The 19,052-nt window shown below is 44.9% G+C and overlaps 2 protein-coding genes across 2 annotated transcripts in view; both read left to right on the forward strand.

Moving 5' to 3' along the window:
* The window catches only part of cfap61 (cilia and flagella associated protein 61), a 35,561-nt gene extending 24,572 nt beyond the window's left edge, over window positions 1-10,989 (forward strand). The window contains exons 19-25 of the mRNA XM_070849848.1: window positions 987-1,279; window positions 3,331-3,658; window positions 5,393-5,475; window positions 6,082-6,293; window positions 8,686-8,777; window positions 8,923-9,013; window positions 10,776-10,989. Coding sequence (XP_070705949.1) covers window positions 987-1,279; window positions 3,331-3,658; window positions 5,393-5,475; window positions 6,082-6,293; window positions 8,686-8,777; window positions 8,923-9,013; window positions 10,776-10,989 — 1,313 coding nt within the window. The remainder of the gene's footprint in view (window positions 1-986; window positions 1,280-3,330; window positions 3,659-5,392; window positions 5,476-6,081; window positions 6,294-8,685; window positions 8,778-8,922; window positions 9,014-10,775) is intronic.
* A 2,244-nt stretch (window positions 10,990-13,233) lies between these two features.
* Window positions 13,234-14,581, forward strand: insm1a (insulinoma-associated 1a). The gene has a single exon (XM_070849716.1). The coding sequence runs from the start codon at window positions 13,235-13,237 to the stop codon at window positions 14,579-14,581; it is 1,347 nt and encodes a 448-aa protein (XP_070705817.1). The 5' UTR covers window position 13,234.
* Window positions 14,582-19,052: the final 4,471 nt, after the last annotated feature.

The raw sequence follows: 19,052 nt of genomic DNA on the forward strand, positions 1-19,052 counted from the left end.
CCGTGCCTGAATCTTACTTTCTCAGTGAAAGTGTTTTTACTGTAATGGGATGTTTTCTTCTGTATTTGTTTGTGCGTGAGGAAAATCTAAAACCCTGTCATGGTGTTTCATATCTGCTATTCAAGAGCAGAGATAACAGCTGCTGCCGATTCAAGAAGTAAGAGGGGTCATTTTAATTGGATTTCCACTGCTGATGATCACCTGTTGGAGATGTTTTGTGGAACCAAGGAGACTTTCAGACAGGCTGAAATATCTCAACGACCACTGGACTGAACTTCCATCAAATTTGGGGCAGATATTCGTGGTCTCCACAGGCTGAATCCCAATGACTTTGCTGTCTTTGGTATTTAAATTGCTGTAAATGTTCAATCAGTTACACCCCAGGACTATATTGGTGGTCTACATAATGTTACTGTATCCACCAAGTGTAATGTATGTATATATATATATATGACACGTAGCATTCAGGGAGAGACACAGTATTGTTGGTTCTTCATCCACTGTTTGGCTCCCAGCTGACACATAACGATTGATCATGTTAATGCACATGTACAGTGGCCATCATAATCTGATAGATTCATGCTAATGCCTTCTTCCACCACCTGGACCTCCTCCTCATGTGCTAAAGTGTCGTGAGCTGGACGTCCAGTCGATTATTCCTGAGAAAATTCAAGAGGAAGCGTCCAGCAACCAGCAAATAAGCAGATCCAGTTCGTCCACCAGTAAACAGACCGGCCTTTACTGGGTGATGGATGGTGAACGGTTACTATGGCTGAACAAACAAAGAAAAGATCGAGGACTACAGGCGATGAAACTTCAAAATCAAGTTCTAAAAGAAACAAATTCGATGCCCAAGCGAGAGATGTTTGAAGCTGCCTCTCTAATATTCATGTGTGACCCTTTTGACCAAATCTAACTGCTTTGAATGACTAATCTCTTGATGTTAGTGTCACTGACTGAACTCTCATCTTGTAAAAATGTTCCAGGTAACGCCATCGTCTACGGGAACAGCATCGACGTCTTCACCACCGCTGAGACTTTGCTCGGCCTTGGCGTCCGGGGATGCCGCATCCATCTGGTCCTCACACCTCGCAAGCCCGGCGTCCCCTGCTTCGACGACCCCGCCGTGGAGAGGGCCGTGGCGGCGGCTCTGGAGAAGGCCGAGGTCCACGTCCACCACAACTGCCTGCTGGCCCAGATGAACGATGGAGAAGACCCCGATCCTCTCACATCGGTGTCCTTCACCACCGACGCAGAGCCCCTCCACCTGCAGTGTGGAGTGAGTTTCAGAAGCCACTGGATGGTGTCTCTGCTTTCCCAGTCAGTTATTAGTTTTTACAGAAGGAAATGGCCTCCGAACAATGGTGGGTTACGGGCCAGGGTGTCTGGTGGAGCTGAAAAGCTGAATTCACCAGCTTGTGGCTGTTGGTTGGATGTTAATTCCCCTCCTGGAGGGAGGCTGTGTTGTCGAGCACAAAATGATTTTGGTGTGTTTCCCACTTTCATTGTTTCGGACAGTAGAGGATTCTGCTGTGTGTTTTTCATTAGATGAGGGCTTGTTGTCCTTATTCACTGCATGTAAGTGCTGTTTTTACTGTCGAACCATGCAGGCTCCAAAACATTCAACAAATCTGGCTTAGAGAATGTTTTTCAAGGTGTTTTTGGTGAGAGAGGCTGAATTTAAACCTGCCTGCTGTTTCTAGGAAAACCTCAGTGCACTGTTTGGAAAAAGTCAGACTCAAAGCTTTAACTTTGCAAAGGTGTAAATCATCAGGAGGCGCCGACGTATGAACGGCACTCGTGGATGTTTCGCTCTGCACCCACGTACTACCTGGTTTAATTCAGATGACACAGGCGCTCATACATCAGACACTGTGGGGCAACAAGGTCTGTGTGAGTTTTACAAAGATCCTCCTGGGTACTTTTTTATCTCCAGCTGCTCAAGGTGTCCCACCTGCACTGATTTTGAAAGTCACCCCTTTATTTGATACTTGACACCAACGGTAAAAACAACCGTTACTGTGTCTGACCTTTAGACATTTATAACCTCACATAAACCAAACAGACTCTTTGATAATTATACTTCCTCAAATCTGGATTAACAGACGCCTGTAGTCCAGATATACACACCACCAAATAACACAATATATAAATATAATCACACCTCAAAATATTATTACATATATCATTCCTGAGGGAGTCATCCTTCACTCACACTGTGTGCTGTTACTTAACGCCTCCTCCTCCTCCTCCTCCTCTGTGGAGCTGACCACAGATGATAGATGCCTCCTGTTAACTGGTCTCACTGCCACAGATGGTAGTTTGTCCCTGAGAACCATCACCTGCACTTTATGCCAAGACACAAAATATTATCTGTTGGTCAAAGCTACCAGTAGAAATGCTGTTTGATTATGAACATGTCTTTGTGTCTGCAGGCTTGTTTCTGTCTTCTGGTGGTTTGTTGTTCTTTGTGTGTGTTTTTATGAATGTCCGCTGCCTCCCCTCATCGTGTTAAGGGCCAGAGGGTGGAGTGGACTCGGTTGGTTGGAGGAAAACAAGAAAAATGAGGGTGGGGGTTAGACTTTCTTTTGTTTGCCACTTTTGTGACTGGGGTGCTGCCCCCTCCCACACAATAAACAATTGATCAGAGAATGAGGAAAACCTCACTGGGCGCTTTACAACTTCGCTATTAGCTTACAGCTTAATTATAATCAAGGAGTGAGACTCTTTATGTTGTACGTACACCATGTTTTCAGCCTACGGCGCTGATTGTCATCTTTCTTCTGGCGGCTCAAAGCAAACACCAGCACTCCAACTGGCAAAACAATCTGAACTCAAAGGCCACTTACTGGCTTGTCGTGGAGCATTTCCCCGGCCCCTCCGACTCTGAGCACCTCTTGGACTTCCTGGTTAAAAGCTCAATCACAGAAAGTTTGGACCTCGACATGACAACTGAACAAACTCCACCCGCTGATGTGGTGCAATCGAAACCTCCAGAACAAACTAGATGGTTTAAGTTCTCTAGAATAACAAACAGCTGCACGTAAAGCTTTTGTTGATTTAAAAAAAGAAAACTTCTGACAGGATTTGGTAAAAGTTAACTGCTACATCATGTGTTTTGGTGCTCTGATTGGTTGTAGGTCTGGTGCCTGTTGAAATGAGTCAGGCTTAACAAACAAGACTCAGCATGTTAACTAGTGAGTCTTTATGCTAAGCTAAGTTAAGAAAGTGAATAACTGCTCTGATCATAATGTCGAGCTGCTTTGACAAAGACCCAACCTGCCGTATTAGGATAAAACACAGAGTAATATTTTCATGTTCTCCTTCCAGGTGTTCATCAACCTTTCCAATAAAGGAGTCGACTACGACGCCTTCAAGAGCATCAACAGCTCCTTCTTGGTCTTTGACAGCAGACTGGTCATAAACGCCACTTGCCACACCAGCGATCCGGCCATCTACGGCGCCGGACCGCTCACCAAGTTCTCCCGCTGCTACTACACAGACGAGTGGTCGCACGCAGAGTTCAGCTCCAAGGAGGTGGGCCAGGGCCTGGCCGCCACGCTGCTGCCCCTCTTTGACCCGACGCTGGAGCCTGCGGACGAGCCCCTGTCTGAGATGGATCGTCTGGTACCGCTGCTCAAACAGGCCAAGATTCAAGGTCTTGGTCCATATTTGATATCCGAGTTTTTAGGGTTTGAGGAGTTTAGGAGTTCTACAAAAGTTTTCTCTTTAATGATATCCTCAAACATAAAAACACAGGATTCTCACTGATACTTTAATTATGGTTTAAATCATGGAGACGAGTTTGAATTATTTCAGCTTTATTATTGAGAAATCATGTTTTTTCCTGCCAGTTTGATGTGAAAAAAACATTTCCGTTGCTCATCCAAGTCAGTCTTCTAGTGCGGCGTCTCCTTTGCTTCACAGCCAGCTTCATAAGCTCCGAAGCCTAGATTTAAAAATGGAGATTATTTATATACCTACACTATAAATATATCTGTGCCTTTTTTGGGGCACCAGCCTTGCGTTTATTTATGTGCTGTCAAAAAATAGACTTCATAACTAAATAAATGCTTCAGGTCGTGACTACACCTGTGAGACGTGAGCCTGCACAGAGCCGGTGCATGCAGCTGCACAGGTTAAAATCTGTTGCATGACATGTTGTGAGTACAAACATGTCTAACATGCTTTAGGTTTATGTGTGGGTTTCCCTCTTATGGCCACAATGAGCCCGTTTCTCAGTACGAAACAAACTCTGACAAGCACGATAAATGTAATATTTGTGCTTTACTGAGGGTGTAAGTATCTTTTAAGCAGTATTTTTTGGGTTTTACTAAAGAAAAGACTTGAAGGAAAGCAGAAAACAGCTTTTTATGGGACCTTCAGTCAGTCTCATACCATCAGACTCAGACATTCAGGAGCCAACAGGCATGTTCGTCAGTTTATCTTAAACACAAAATTCCTTCACATTCATCAGCAGACAGCAGGTCTCTATATGTTTTCAGGGTCTGTCGATTCACGTCTGTGCTCTCCTCTGTGTCCTTCTCCCCGTCCGTCCATGTTTTTGTCTGCTTTTATCTGAGAGAATTAACACTGACGAAATATTTTCATCGTGCTTTTGTGGAACATTTTCCAATCTTTCACCCGCCCGCCCACCGACAGACGATGTCATTGTGGCTGACACTCAAACCATAGCGGGGCGTAACAATGTCGTATTGTGCTGCAGTGTATTCACGGAGTAACCAAGGCCGCTCCACGGGCTACAGGAACACAACAGCCACTCCGCTTCGCCCTTCTCAGAGAGATGAAACACACGTGAACTTTTCAGGGGGAGTTTAATGTTCGGCTGCCGTGTTGCATCCAGCTCATCGCTCATTCATCTTTCATTACTGAGCACAAACCTATTTGAATGTTTTCTTCGTATCAAAGCGCCGTCTCTAAACACTGACACCATGATTGGTCTTTTTAACTAGGATGTTTTCTGAATTGATCTTTTGTTGTTGTCAGCCGGGGCTTCATCCAACAGTTATTCTTCTGTTCACTCATTTAGTCGATAAAATGTGAGAAAACTATTTAAAAAACGGCGAACAAAACTTCTCAGAGTACAAGATGGCTTCTTCATCTTCCTCGTTTTGTCTGACCAACGTATCAACTCCAATGATACAACTGAGAGAAAAGCACCAAATCCACACATTTCAGAAACTGGAACCAGAGAATCTTTGGCATTTTTGAAACGATTAATTGATTACCAACACTGTCGATCAATTTTCTGTTGAAAAGTGAGCTGCTGCTTTCACTGATTTTTGAGTTTAAGCAACTGTAACACGACATGGAGATTATATGAGCCACGTCACACCTTAACCTCAGTCACGTGTTTTCTCTCTCTCCTCAGGTGGGAAGCTGCCTGGAGGATACAACTACCTGAACATTACCAAACCGTCCGCTGCCAAGCCGACTGGTCCTCCTCTTGAACAGGTGAGGTCGTCCTGTGCAGCAGTTCAGGTCAATTCAAACTAGTCAGTAAGTGTTGAAGTATTGATGAGTTTATTGTAGAAAGAAAAAAGGTCATAAAATCAAGAAAGAAATGATGAATATTTGCTCTGAGTGTGAGTTGTTGTATAGTCCCAGTTGTAATAAGAGCAATTAAGTATTTTTTAGATGTATGTTTTGATTCTTTACAGAATTAACAGTTTATATAGATATAGATATCTATATAAACCAGTTTATTAACCAGGTTATGAAGTTATTTCCAGATCTTTCAGTGGTTTACACAGTCTGTTTGAATCAGCAGTGACTGTAAATGAATATAACAAGAGGACAAGATTTTTGTTTTTATTTAACTGTGTCGTGACCTGATTGATTGAAAACTACTTAATAAGTCTTAAGTAAGTTCGGCTAAAAGCCAAAGGATGGAAACAGCATCCAGATATTAGATAAATGATGGATTGGCTGAAGGGAAGAAGGGACAGAAAAGGTTGGAAACCACCGCTTCAGTCCACCTTTAGTAGAGCGAAGGCACCGACACCTTCACACGAGTCAGAGCAGGTTCTCCCACTAACCCGTGTGCTCATCCCTGTGAAGTTAGAGCGCAGAGGCATCGTGACCGGGCGGGTGGAGACGGGGAACTACTTCTGTGTTCATCTGGACGGCTACGATCTGGTGGAGACGCTCACCTGTCTGTCCCTGAGGCCGCTCCCAGTCTCCAATTACCTGAGTCTGTACGGGAAGCATCAGCAGCTGCTGGGCCAGCTGTCGGTCCGCTACCGCCAAGGCCTGATCCACGACCTGTACAGGTGGGGGGCAGGAGGACGGTTACTGTTCGGTCACAGGTGTCTGCAGAAGAAAAGCCACACACATTCTCACCACTGTGTATATGAAGCGTTTACATTTAGTCCACAAAAATCCACCTGGTACAAAGTCTGGTTCATTAAAAGTTTAACGCTGTGTTTCCTGAAGCTCTTCTCTAATTACAAGATAGATCATCATTTTAGCAACCAGAAGGGAAAAAGTATTTAGAGTTAACTGTTCCGTTCGTCCTGTTCGTCCCACAGGAAGAAGCTACAGTTGATATTTTACTCTGTTTTTCTGTTCTTTAACTCCTCCCTGAATGTTTTCTGCTGGAGTGACGGGAGCAGAGCAGTTTGCCGAGTCAGCCATGTTTTTTTTTTAGTGAAAATGTGATGAGTTCACGACATAAGCAAGCGGAGAACTAGTCAGCTTCGTGCAGCAGATGAATTGAGACATGTATGATCCAAAGGAAACCCAATCGGTCGGGCTGTAAACAAACCAGATTATCTAAACTGATTTACTTGGGGGTCGAGCTGAAAGTGGACACGTCTAACACAGCTTCCACTGCAGTGAGTCTGTAAACTGAGGAGGATGTTTACAACATGAAGTTTGGGCCTTAATTTCACCGCATGTCTTTGTTTTCCCTCCTGAATAACTAACCTGTGGGTTTGTTTACCACCTGCCACTAAGAGGAGCGATGGCATAAGTTGAAATGAACCAGAATTATCCTTGAATTATCATGCCTGTGCTTTTATCTTTAGTCTGCACAGGCTGTATTGTAGGAATATAATAAATGCAGAGAGGAAAAAATACCTCCTGCATTAATAACAGTGTCAGAAGAACATTTTTCTTTAATATCATCTTTTATTGAAGTCTTTTATTAGCACCAGTTACTCAGGAGGTAAAAAAACAGACATTTTCTCTCACAATAGAGCTGCAGAAACGAGCAGTTTGGTGAATTACATGATGTCTGGTTTTGGTTTCTTGTCAACAAAACAACAAACAGGTTCACCAAACTGATATTTTCCTCCCTGTCATTGTGTTTCGTACAGTCTGCTAATCTGTCCAGCCTCTCTTCCCACTGCTGCAGCAGGCGGTAAACAATAATTGCTGTTTTCATAACTAACTTCTGCACGAAAACAAGCTGCTTTCACCGTTTCTGAAGCCGCTTTGAGTCTGAGGGAGGAAATGTTTTCAGAAAGCTGCAGCCACTGAGATTTCCCATCGTTCGTCTGCTGACTGATGACCTCGCACGTCTAAATAACACATCTGAACAGCCGAGAGAGATTCAGGCCTTCGCTGTCTTTTGTCCTCACACTGTCTGTCTGTGTGTGTGTTTGCTGGTGTGACTTTGCAGTGTGTGTGTGTGTGTGTGTGTGTGTGTGTGTGTTTGTCAAACAGCGGGTGACCTGCTTCTGAGGTTTCAACACAAATGACCCCCAGATATGGACGTCTATTGTCCCCCGCCTCCTAATCTGTTTATGCAGCTCCCCAATCTGTCTTTGTGGCCGGTCCAGGACGAGACAAAGCCGGAGCCTCCCCGCTGCAGACTCTGATTCCTCGTCACGCCGCTCACTCAGCTGACTCGTAAAGTCATTGTGGATGCTGGCGGAGCATCGAGAGCCGTTAAAATAATTGATTGGCCCAGTGGCGGCGGGAGATTATTCAGCCACTGTTAGTGTACCCTCGGGGTGTGTGTGTGTGTGTGTTTGGTTCCTTTACAGGACAAACTCTGATATCTTAAACCAGGGCACTACGCGTACTTATTTCACTGTCTAAATGACTAATAGGCACAAAAAGTGTTGGAATTGGTCCAGTAGATCACCTTCGTGGCTGCAACGTGATCCTTTTGGTTTAACCACAAACAGCCGTTATATCGCTCTCTGCACACACACCAGACTACATTCACTAAAACAGGGATTTAAACTCACAGAACACAGGAGTCTGCTGGTCTAGTTGCTGTGGCTTTGGTGTTTTAACACGTTAATTTGGATCCAAACTACCTCTTTAAAACAACAAAGTCACACAATAACACAAACTAACTAACTGATCAAGGCAGCAGTCGACCAGAAACTCCTGTGCTCTGCAAGGTAAAACGACTGTTTCTGTGAATGGAGTCTGGTGGTTAAACCAGAAGGATCTGACAGGTGTATCTCTTTCTGAGTGTGTGACAGCATCATGGAAAGGATCCCTACAGAGAGAGACCTGGAAGATCCTTTTGGTTTAACCACAAACAGCACACACACCAGACTACATTCACTAAAACAGGGATTTGCTTTACAGGACAAATGTATTTGTTAAAGTTTAGACTTCAGTCAGCAGTCTACAGATCGATGTGATGTCCTGAACTCTATAAAAGAATGAGAAAAAAAAAGCTAATGTGTGTGTCTCCTGCAGTTTCTTCAGACAGAGATGGTGTTTGGCCATTTATCACGACAGGTTCTCCGACTTTGAGCAGGAACTTCAGCAGATCACCTCGACCACAGTCAGTGCTTTCATTTCTTTGATCTGAGCTTGAGCTTCCTGTCTTTGTTTGCTTGTTTCTTTCACTGAAAATATTCAAATGTATCATGTAAGAAATATATAAAATGATGATTAAACTCTGTGTGTGTGTGTGTGTGTGTCCACAGGAAGACGAGTTGAGGCAGCAGATGAGGAGCAGCGCTGCAAAGTATCTCACCTACAACCGTAACCTGCTGCCCATGTTCGCCTCCCCGGGACAACTGTGACATCATAGGTGACATCACCGGGTTAACGAAGCTTTTCAAACCTGTCAAAGGACAACTTGAGTATTGTTTCTTGACTAGTTGGTATAAAATGTTTTGGTCCAGTTGATCACCTCAGGCTGCAGCTGTGGTGCTTCAGTGGAGGTAATGTAATCTGTTGGGGTCACTGCACCTGATCACAGTAGGTCCACTAAAAGAGCTTGTTTGATCCACTGACAGGCTCAGAGTGTTATTCTAAGTGTGTGACAGCATCATGGAAAGGATCCCTACAGAGAGAGACCTGGAAGATCCTTTTGGTTTAACCACAAACAGCACACACACCAGACTACATTCACTAAAACAAGGATTTTAGAGAACAGAACACAGGAGCTGCTGGTCTGCTGCTGCCTGGATCGATTAGGTTGTTTATGTTGTTGTGTGACTTTGGTGTTTTAAAGGTTAGTTTCTGATCCAACACCATATTTTGTAACACACAATAACACTAACAGACTGAAAGAGCGAGGCAGAAGTAGACAGGAAAATCTAATGCTCTTTGTGAGGTAAAATCCCTGTTTTTGTGAATGTAGTCTGGTGTGTGTGCAGAGAGCGATATAACAGCTGTTTGTGGTTAAACCAAAAGGATCTTCCAGGTCTCTCTCTGTAGGGATCCTTTCCATGATGCTGTCACACACTTAGAATAACACTCTGAGCCTGTCAGTGGATCAAACAAGCTCTTTTAGTGGACCTACTGTGATTTGAGTTGCCCGAATGATTAAATTGCAACCATTGCAGCCTGCTGTTAGCTGCTGACTGAGGTGATCTACTGCACCAACCAGTGATTACAAACCAAAATCTACATAAAAATACTAAAGTAATGCTTTAAATGTGTTCAAAGTGAATAAACTGTTTTATTTAAATCATATTGCCAGTGAAGAAGTTCCTTTTCTCACAGTTATGTTCACTGAAGTGACGTCTGAAACCTCTGCTGCAGGGCTACATCAGCTGCCACCAGCATAACTCACCTCCGTCTCCTGACGGGACTGTTGCTGTGTAACCGAGTTGCATTATGGGTAATGTAGGCAGTGTGGAATAAAAAAAAAGACGGTATCTCTGCTTCACTGATGACAACATCATTCCCACTACTTTTGATACTACTAATATATAATAATAATCTAATACTAGTCTACTAATACCACTATTAATACTAACTCTACCACCAGCAAATACTTCTAGGTCGGTCAAAGGAATAATCCATAATCTTAGGGAGTCTCTCTCTCACCGACAGTCAGATTAAACTGAATTATTCCCTTAATGTGTCTCTTTAATGAGACGAGTGTCTGTAGAATTAAAGGGACTTTAAAATCTGGTAGTTTGATGTGAGTTCAGTGAACACAGTGAAGAAATATACAACTTAAAGTTAAAACTGTGGAATCTTACTTTACTGTTGTTGGCTGGAAACACTTAAAATTAAGGGGTGTAGAATTTAAAAAGCCTTAAATGTGATGAAATTAAGTCTTTTCCAGGACTTGAGCTGCACTAACAGCATCTAGGCTTATTGTAAAGACATTTTTACAGCATTATTATCAGGAAAATGTCAAAGTAATTAACTTTTTAGGGCCTGAATTAGACGTTTGGAAGCTCCTTTCTGACTCTTATCACAGAAAATAGTTCAAAACAGATAAAATGAGGATTTTCTAGTTTGACATTTGTTTTTGTTTTTCCTCCTCCATAATGTGCCAACTGTAACTGTGAGCGTGAACTCTCCCCTCAGTGACTCTGCAGCAGCGTGACCAATCACACGGCCCGTATAGCGGCTGGAGATGAAAGCTTTTCAGAGGAGAAGGAGGAGGAAGAGGAGGAGGAGGAGGAGGAGGAGGAGGAGGAGGAGGGTGTCACTCTACAGCTGTATGCTAATGAGGCTGAGCTGAAGCCTGTCGGGAAAATAACCGCACACACAACAACATATGTCTGCACCTCCAAACATCCCGCAGGCTGAGAAAACACACACACACACACACACACACACACACACACACACACACACACACACACACACACTGCTGGTGTCCAAATATAAATTCACACACCATCAGTCACATTTAAGGTGGAATTATATAACAGAGCAAACCTGAAATCTTCTCTTTTCTTAAATTTTAAGATTTGAGTTTTCACTCTTTACTCACTTCTTCTTCACTCTGTGGTGAATTTAGAGACTTTAATGGAAACTTTATTGATAATGTGACCTTCAGTAGGTTTGCTGTGATGGTCTGATACTGATAAAAGGACAGTTTATGGTGTTTTATGGTATTTACAGGGTTTATACTGACACTCTCCTGTTTAGTTCTGAGTTATCGGACAAAAACAGTGATGTATTGAGCACCAGAATGTATATTAGGCCTAAATGTTGTTACATATTTGGTTGAATAATTAGAAATATCAATCTTCTAAGAGCTTCACAGCAACTGAGAGGATTTGCTGACACGCTGAGATGATTTCAACCTGTTCTGTCTATAAACATTACATTTCACTCTTAAAACAAATTGATTTACATTGAAAACAGGTTGGATTTTTAGTTTGTTTTAAGAAAACAGGACTTTCAGGACCAATATTGGACAAAAGGTAGCTGGTGGCCTGATGTTGTTGGAGTGTGAGCTTGTTTTAGTTCAACTATGCATGAAAAATTAAGGAATAAACACATTTTAGTGAAAGAAAAAGACATTTGAGTTTTAAATTTGGACTCAAATCGACCTTAAACCTGCTGCCTTTATCATCCACATGGTGTCTTTTTTTACCAGTAAAACATGTCAGAGGTCTCTTCGATCTGACATCCCAGCATCCCTCACGGTGCAGGACAGACTCATATCCGGCTGACCTGCAGGAATTGGGGGTTTGGTGTGTTCTAACTCACAGATAATCTCGGTTTGCCCCATTTGGAGACACAGAAAGAGCGCACTGATTACGCACAGCACGCGCCGACGGTATCTGGGGGCCAGATTGCTTTTTGGGGGCCCCCACTTCTTCTTCTCCTCCTTTTTTTTTTTTCTCAACTGTGCAATTTCCTTTTCAATCACGGCGGGTCTACAGCTTGCACAAGCGCAGCCATTGTGATGCAAAGCAGGAAACCCTCCTCTCGCTATTAATTATGTATGCGTAAAATGACGGATTCATATGTCCGGAGTTAACTGTCACGCCAGCGCACATGCTGCAGAGCCACAGCGGCCTGGAGTGTGTGTGTGTGTGTGTGTGTTTGTTTGTTTGTTTGTTTGTTTGTTTGTCTCGTGTGTTTGGCCGAATTTCACTCCATCGTTCTGTGCGTAAAGGCGACTTTCACATGTGCTCCTGGGATCTTTGGTTGTCCTGGAAAGTCTTTGAATGTCTTGAATTCTAAGAATCTAAACCCGAGGTCTGGACTGGTCCTGGGAGCACAGCAGTGAGCGCCTCACATTTGGAGCTGCTGCTGCACAAAATCTCCCAATTAAACCTTATTTTCACTTTTATTTCATCTCTAAAATCTCTCTTAAAGTTCGGCTCCGCTTTTCTTCCACTGCAGATGAATTCCCAGCTTGCAGATTCCACATTTTCCACTTTTCCTTAATGTTATTTTTTCTTCTTGACACCGTTATGCGGACGGATGTCTCCTTTTGGACACATCAGAGCCCCCACCACCCGGAGGAGACACATAAAGCCGAGGCACGTGTAGATTTCTATACAAACTCATCAGACCGTAAAAGCAGGAGGCTCCTGGCGTGTGCCCGGGTCGAGAGGAGGAGGCGGAGGAGAGAGAGAGAGAGAGAGAGAGAGAGAGAGTGTGTGTGTGTGTGTGTGTGTGTGTGTGTGTGTGTGTGTGTGTGTGTGTGTGTGTAGGGGGGGGGGGGGGTGAAATACAATAAAACCCTCAGGTACATCTGCTTTGCAATCTGCAAATCCTCCCTCCATCAGCCCCCCTCCTCCCCTCCATCAGCCTCTCCATCCTCCCACACCCACTCTCCAAATCCACGGGGGACCTCGGCTCCTTCTGATTGGTCGGGGATGAGGCAACAAGAGGGGACGGGAACAATGTCATCATGTCGCCTTAAAAAGAGTGCTGCTATGTTGTGGTGAAAGCACCTCGGGAGGAGAGCAGAGGATCAGTAGCAGCAGGAAGCAGCAACAAAAAGACGCATCAGATGTTTTTGTGGGCGAGCAGCTGAACGTGGATCTGTTCTCCCCGCAGTGCCTTCAGCTCTCCGTCCAGCGCGAACATGCCGAGAGGATTTCTGGTGAAACGGAACAAGAAAACCAACCCGGTGTCCTACCGGGTCCGCTCCGAGGAGGAGGAAGCGGAGCAGACAGCGGCTGATGCGCCGCCGCTGCCGCTGCGCTCCTCCGCGCCCCCCGCCTCCGTCCCGGTGCGCGCACAGACGCCGACGCCCACCTGCGGGGCGGCGGCCACGGCTCCGGAGCATGACGCCAAGCCGGTGCAATTCGGGAACCCGGAGACGGTTTACCAGGCGCTTTACAGCCCCACCCGCCCCGTCAGCCAGGACCACGACCGCTCCTACTTCGAGAGGCGCTTCAACCTCGGATCGCCGGTTTCCGCGGAGTCTTTCCCCACACCAGCAGCGCTCACCGCTTTGGACCACCTCTTCGCCCCCGTGGATCTGAAAATCGGCTCCAGCAACAGCAGCCGCACCGACACCAGCGCCACAGCCTCCGGGACGCTCCCCGCCGCCGGGACCAAGCGGCAGTCCGGCGACACGGAGCGCAAAGGCAAACCGCCGTCCAAGAAAACCAAAGCTATCCGGAAACTGCACTTTGAGGATGATGTCACCACGTCTCCGGTTCTCGGGCTCAAGATTAAAGAGGCTCCGGTGGACCAGAAGCCTCCCAGACCGCAGTCGGCCGGAGGGGACAGCATCCCGCTGGGCGAGTTCGTGTGCCAGCTGTGCCGGGAGGCGTACGCAGACCCGTTCGCTCTGGCGCAGCACAAGTGCTCCAGGATAGTCCGGGTCGAGTACAGGTGTCCCGAGTGTGACAAGGTGTTCAGCTGCCCGGCTAACCTGGCCTCGCACCGGCGGTGGCACAAGCCGAAGCAGCAGAGCGGAGCCTCCGGGGCGCAGCCCGTGGAGAGCGACAAGGCGGCCGCGTCCGGGAAGACGGCGCCGGACGAGGCGAAGGACTCTAGTGACAGGGACACACCCAGCCCCGGGCCGTCCGAGTCCGGCTCAGAGGAAGGGCTCTATGATTGTAATCACTGTGGGAAAAAGTTCAAGCGCCAAGCGTACCTGCGGAAGCACCTGGCGTCCCAGCACGGCTCCCCCAAGCCGGCGGAGGAGGAGGACCCTCCGGCCTGCGAGCAGAGCGCCGCGCCGCTGAACCTGAGCTCCTCCACCTGCCACCTGTGTCCGGTCTGCGGGGAGAACTTTTCCAACAGAGGCAGCCAGGAGCGGCACATCCGCCTGCTGCACTCCTCACAGGTGTACCCCTGCAAGTACTGCCCCGCCATCTTTTACAGCTCCCCGGGACTCACCAGACACATCAACAAATGCCACCCGTCCGAGAACCGGCAGGTGATCCTGCTGCAGATGCCGCTGCGCCCCGCCTGCTGATAGGACAGCTGAGTCCGGCCTGGGTTCTGGGAGGATTTTAGGATTCGCTGCAAAAATATCCCTCTTCTAAAAATGTTTGGACTCCTGAGATGTTAATTCTCTAAAATGGCACTTTGGTGAGAAGCAGTGACTCACTTTCTCTCTTGTTTCACTCATTTGGTTTAAGAAAAGCTGAAGCTGTCCTCATATTTAAAGAACCGAAGCACACCAAACTCTAAGCTCCTTCATTTTTTGGTCTAAATTTTGGGACATAAATTCACGAAATGCACAAATCAACCTAGAATAAAGAGGAATTATTCTTAGCATCAGCATTTTCTCCACACATTTGGACAATTCAGCGTAAAAAAAGAAATTAAATGAAAGGGTATTTTTGCAGCTCCCACAGAAATCTGCCTCACACCTGCAGAGGTCAGAGGTCAGAGGTCAGGCAGGGAGTCGGTGCCTTGCTCGAGGACACATCAGCAGGTTCTGGGTGTGTGTTTGGACCCCCCACCCCAGGCCTATAATCCCCCTCCCCACCTTTAAAGGATCCCTGACGTCACGTCTCACAACACTTAGACTGTTAATTTATTTTTCTAGCATCTCTGCACAAGTGCTATTAGCTTCTAGACCTAAGAGAGAGGACGACCTGCAGCAGAGAGGAGCTCTGGGGCCTGAACACACCTTCGTCTCATCACTCTGATTAGCTTTAACATAGCTTGTGGATCCGTGGATCAGTAGCTGTTGCCTGAAAAGAAAAAAGAGTAAACTAGTGTAGCCGGTAATGCCTTTGGATTAGAAACTCCTGCTGTAAAACTGCCTTAAACTGAACTGATCTGATTGTTTGTTGATCACTTATTTATCACTGGCTGGGTGTGATATGATTACTGTTTGTTTTTTTTTTACAAAGCCTCCTGTATTACCACTATACAGTATATCTTTTTGTTCCTATTTATTTATGTATTTATTAAATTATTTGTGTAAGTTATTGCTCTGTGTGCTCTCTGTGATCTGTCGCTGTGCTTCTTTCACCACGTAGCCAAATGGTTTTTTTAATTTCCTTTAACTTCCACGGAAGCTGTGCGTTCATGTGACATTATAGCAATCAATGAGTTCTGTCGGCCGCTCGAGGAGAACAACCGAATGCAATCATGACTTTTACTTGATCTCTTTTTGTGTTTCTTTTTTTGTTTCTGTCTGTTTGTTGGGGGTTCTTTGTAACCGTTAGCTCTCATACTGCTTTGGATGTTTCTGCAGTATTTTGCTAAATGTCCAAATATAATAAAAACCAAACTGAGAAACTGTTTTTTTGCTCCATCTTTTATGTTTATTTATGTTCAAGTCAACTTAAATGCAGTTTTAAAACGCAGCCAGGGCCGTAGCCAGAAACCCTGGGGGCCCAAACCCCCCCAATATTAAAGGTGGATGATACAAACTGCTGAATTTGATCTCCTTTAATGCACTTCTGGGCTGAAAACAGTCAAAAAAAATGTAAGATAATCAGTTTAAAAACATCAGAAGAAGCTTCAAAAGACTGAAGTACAAATCTGAGGTGCTTCTTCTTTTCATACCACAGTTAAAACATTTTAATATGATTTTACATATTAAACACTCATAAAATCTGATGTATTTTTGTGTAGAACGATACAACTTTCACATAAATGCATCTTTAGTTATAATCTGTGAACATAATTAAGCATTTAAGCTCTGAGTGCTTTTATTTTTAACACTTTTAAGGACATTTAGAGCCACTCGTAGTTAAATACGGCAGTTTGATGTGTTGATCAGTAGAAAACATGTCTCCAACAATCAATATAACATAAATAAAAACATTAACGTTATTAGATTGGCTGATTTTTGTTCAATAAAAGATCAATAAGACAATAAAACATGTTCATCACACCAATCTTTTATTTCTACATCTGATCCGTTGAAGTCGAGTCATTAAAACGAGCTCCACCTTCATCAGCTGCAGCACTGAAGGAGATGAACACATGAATGGATCAATAATTATAATCCAGTAAGATAACAGATGTCATTCTGCAGAATCAATACTTTTAAGAATATTTTGTTCTTAATACTTTTGTAGTTTCGCTTCAGTAAAACATCTAAAACAGAAAATAGTTTAATAAAAGAAAATATATTTAATTCCCTCAAACACTTGAGAGAGAAATGAGGCAGGAAATGGACCAGAATGCATTGCAGCAGCAGGACAGGTGGAGTACAGGTGTGTCAGAATGACTCCCAGCTCATTGATCACAGTTGAAGTTGGGCTCTGTGATCAGATATTTTCACACCTGAGGCTCTGATCACTTCCTCTCATGAGGTGGGTGTTGCAGGGCATTCTGGGAAACGTAGGAAAACCCGAACACGAGGAAAAAAAGCAGCTGAAATAAAAAGTAAACCGAATGTGAAGAACTGGCTTCAGTGTTTCGTTACCTGCTGCAGGATGTGATCACACGTAAGAGGTCAGAGGTCAGAGGTCAGAGGTCACCTGCAGGTCAGCACACACAACTGAGAGTTTTCTTTCACACCTTCACTTAACCCTTCAGAGTCTAGGGCCACCACACGGCGTCAAAGTCACATGTCGCACGTTTGAAAACGTAAAGCTGTGACACAAGCACACAGGTGCTCAGTTCAAAGACTGTAGGAAAGCGGACACTTCGAACTTTTTACAAGTGTTTGAATTTTGTCGATCGGCCTATTAAGACTAAAGTTATGAAGAGCTGAAGTGGCGCACTACAGCTCTTCTACGAGTTAGAAGATGCTGAATCTGGGGAAGAACGTTCTGATCCTGAGGAAGACTCCTTTCAGAGGATGAAGAGGATGCTGCGCGTGAAGACGAAGGAGAGGAGGTGTCCGCGCAGACCCCCGCTCCTCCAAAGATCCAACTAGTTCCTGCTCGGATTTTGTGTTTCTTTTGCACTTTTACATCCAGTGTGTCCATATATTCTGTCAAAATAGATAAATACTTGTAGAATCACACAGGTGAAGTTGTGCTGAACAGAAAGACACAAAGACGCCGTTTTACCCCAGACTGTGAAGGGTTAAAGTGAAAAGTGTGTTTTCACTGCTTAAAGTCTGAAACTCACGACTGAGACTGAATCCTTTAGATTTATCTTAAAATCCACTCGTGCGGTTTGTTAAATAATCCCACTTACTCCTTTTTAGATAAATCTTTTAATGAAAAGGGATTTTCACTTTTATTTCCTGATGTTTGACAGTTAGTCCCGTGTCACAGCAGGTACGTCACTGAAAACAAGACGAAGGTGACGGCGAAGAGCTTCTGGGACCACGAGGGGACGGAGCTGAGCTTTGTTTCCTGTGTCGAACCAGAAGTGGAGTCACTTTAACCTACATCAGTTTGAGGATCCCGTTTTTTATCTGCATCTGTTTTTAGTTCTTCGATCTGATTGGTAGCTGAACACTGAACATGAGCGCTGTTGTTCTGGAGCTTTTGGCCACATCACATGAGCTTCACCAGCCTCACGGACACGTCTGTTTTTCTCTCTTTCAGGACTCTTCTCACCTCAAAACAGAACAGAACAATCAGGAGCTTTCGATCGTGTCGGACGGTCTTCCTCTGAAAACACTCTGAGAACAGAACAGGTGGATTTAAAAGAGCTTTTATGTGTTTTTAAGCAGCAAATTCAATAATTTACCCAAAAACCAACAGAACAGGCGACATCAGAGGTTTTATTCTGACTTTATTCTGAAATTACTGAGAATTTTAACAACATCTGGACAGAAAGCTCTGTTTTCACTTTCCCTCTCTAGCTTTCACTCCACACACACACACACACACACACACACACACACACACACACACACACAGGCAGCTCTCTCTGACAGGTGTAAGCCAGCTGGGGAGCAGACTGCAGATAAGAGCTACAGATAACACACACACACACACACACACACACACACACACACACACACACACACACACACACACACACACACACACACTCTCTGTATAATGGCGCAGCAGCGTTTCCACAGAACTAAAGAGTGTGAACAGAGAGCAGCAGGTGTCGGAGCTGCAGGACTTCAGCTGAACACTAACTCTGCTCCTTTTATTCAAGAGTTCTTCGTCGGCTGCGTCTGATGAAAAGAGTTCAGACTCCTCTGAGGCTGTCTTTTATCAGCAGCGTCACAAGAGGACATGTTGTTACAGGTTACAGGGTTGATAGATGTGGTCCTTCTCTCACCTTCAGCCTCCCTCAGACCCCTCAGACGTCTCAACTCCGGTCCCCTTCGCTCTCCTGTACTGGAGCCACATCTCCGGTCAGACATTCAGGCTCCCCAGAGGATGAAACCTCAGCTGTGGCTTAAAGTCTCCTCAGACTAAGAGTCAGACTTCTCTGCTTGTTTACTGAAATGTGTCACCAGCTGTTGGCTGAATTACCCTGAAGTTTGGTTCACTCATTCAAGCTTCGTCATGGAAAACCACTTGTGCAGAGTGTGTGTGTGTGTGTGTGTGTGTGTGTGT

The sequence above is a fragment of the Pempheris klunzingeri genome, chromosome 18 (genome assembly GCF_042242105.1).
Source record: "Pempheris klunzingeri isolate RE-2024b chromosome 18, fPemKlu1.hap1, whole genome shotgun sequence".
Lineage (NCBI taxonomy): Eukaryota > Metazoa > Chordata > Actinopteri > Acropomatiformes > Pempheridae > Pempheris > Pempheris klunzingeri.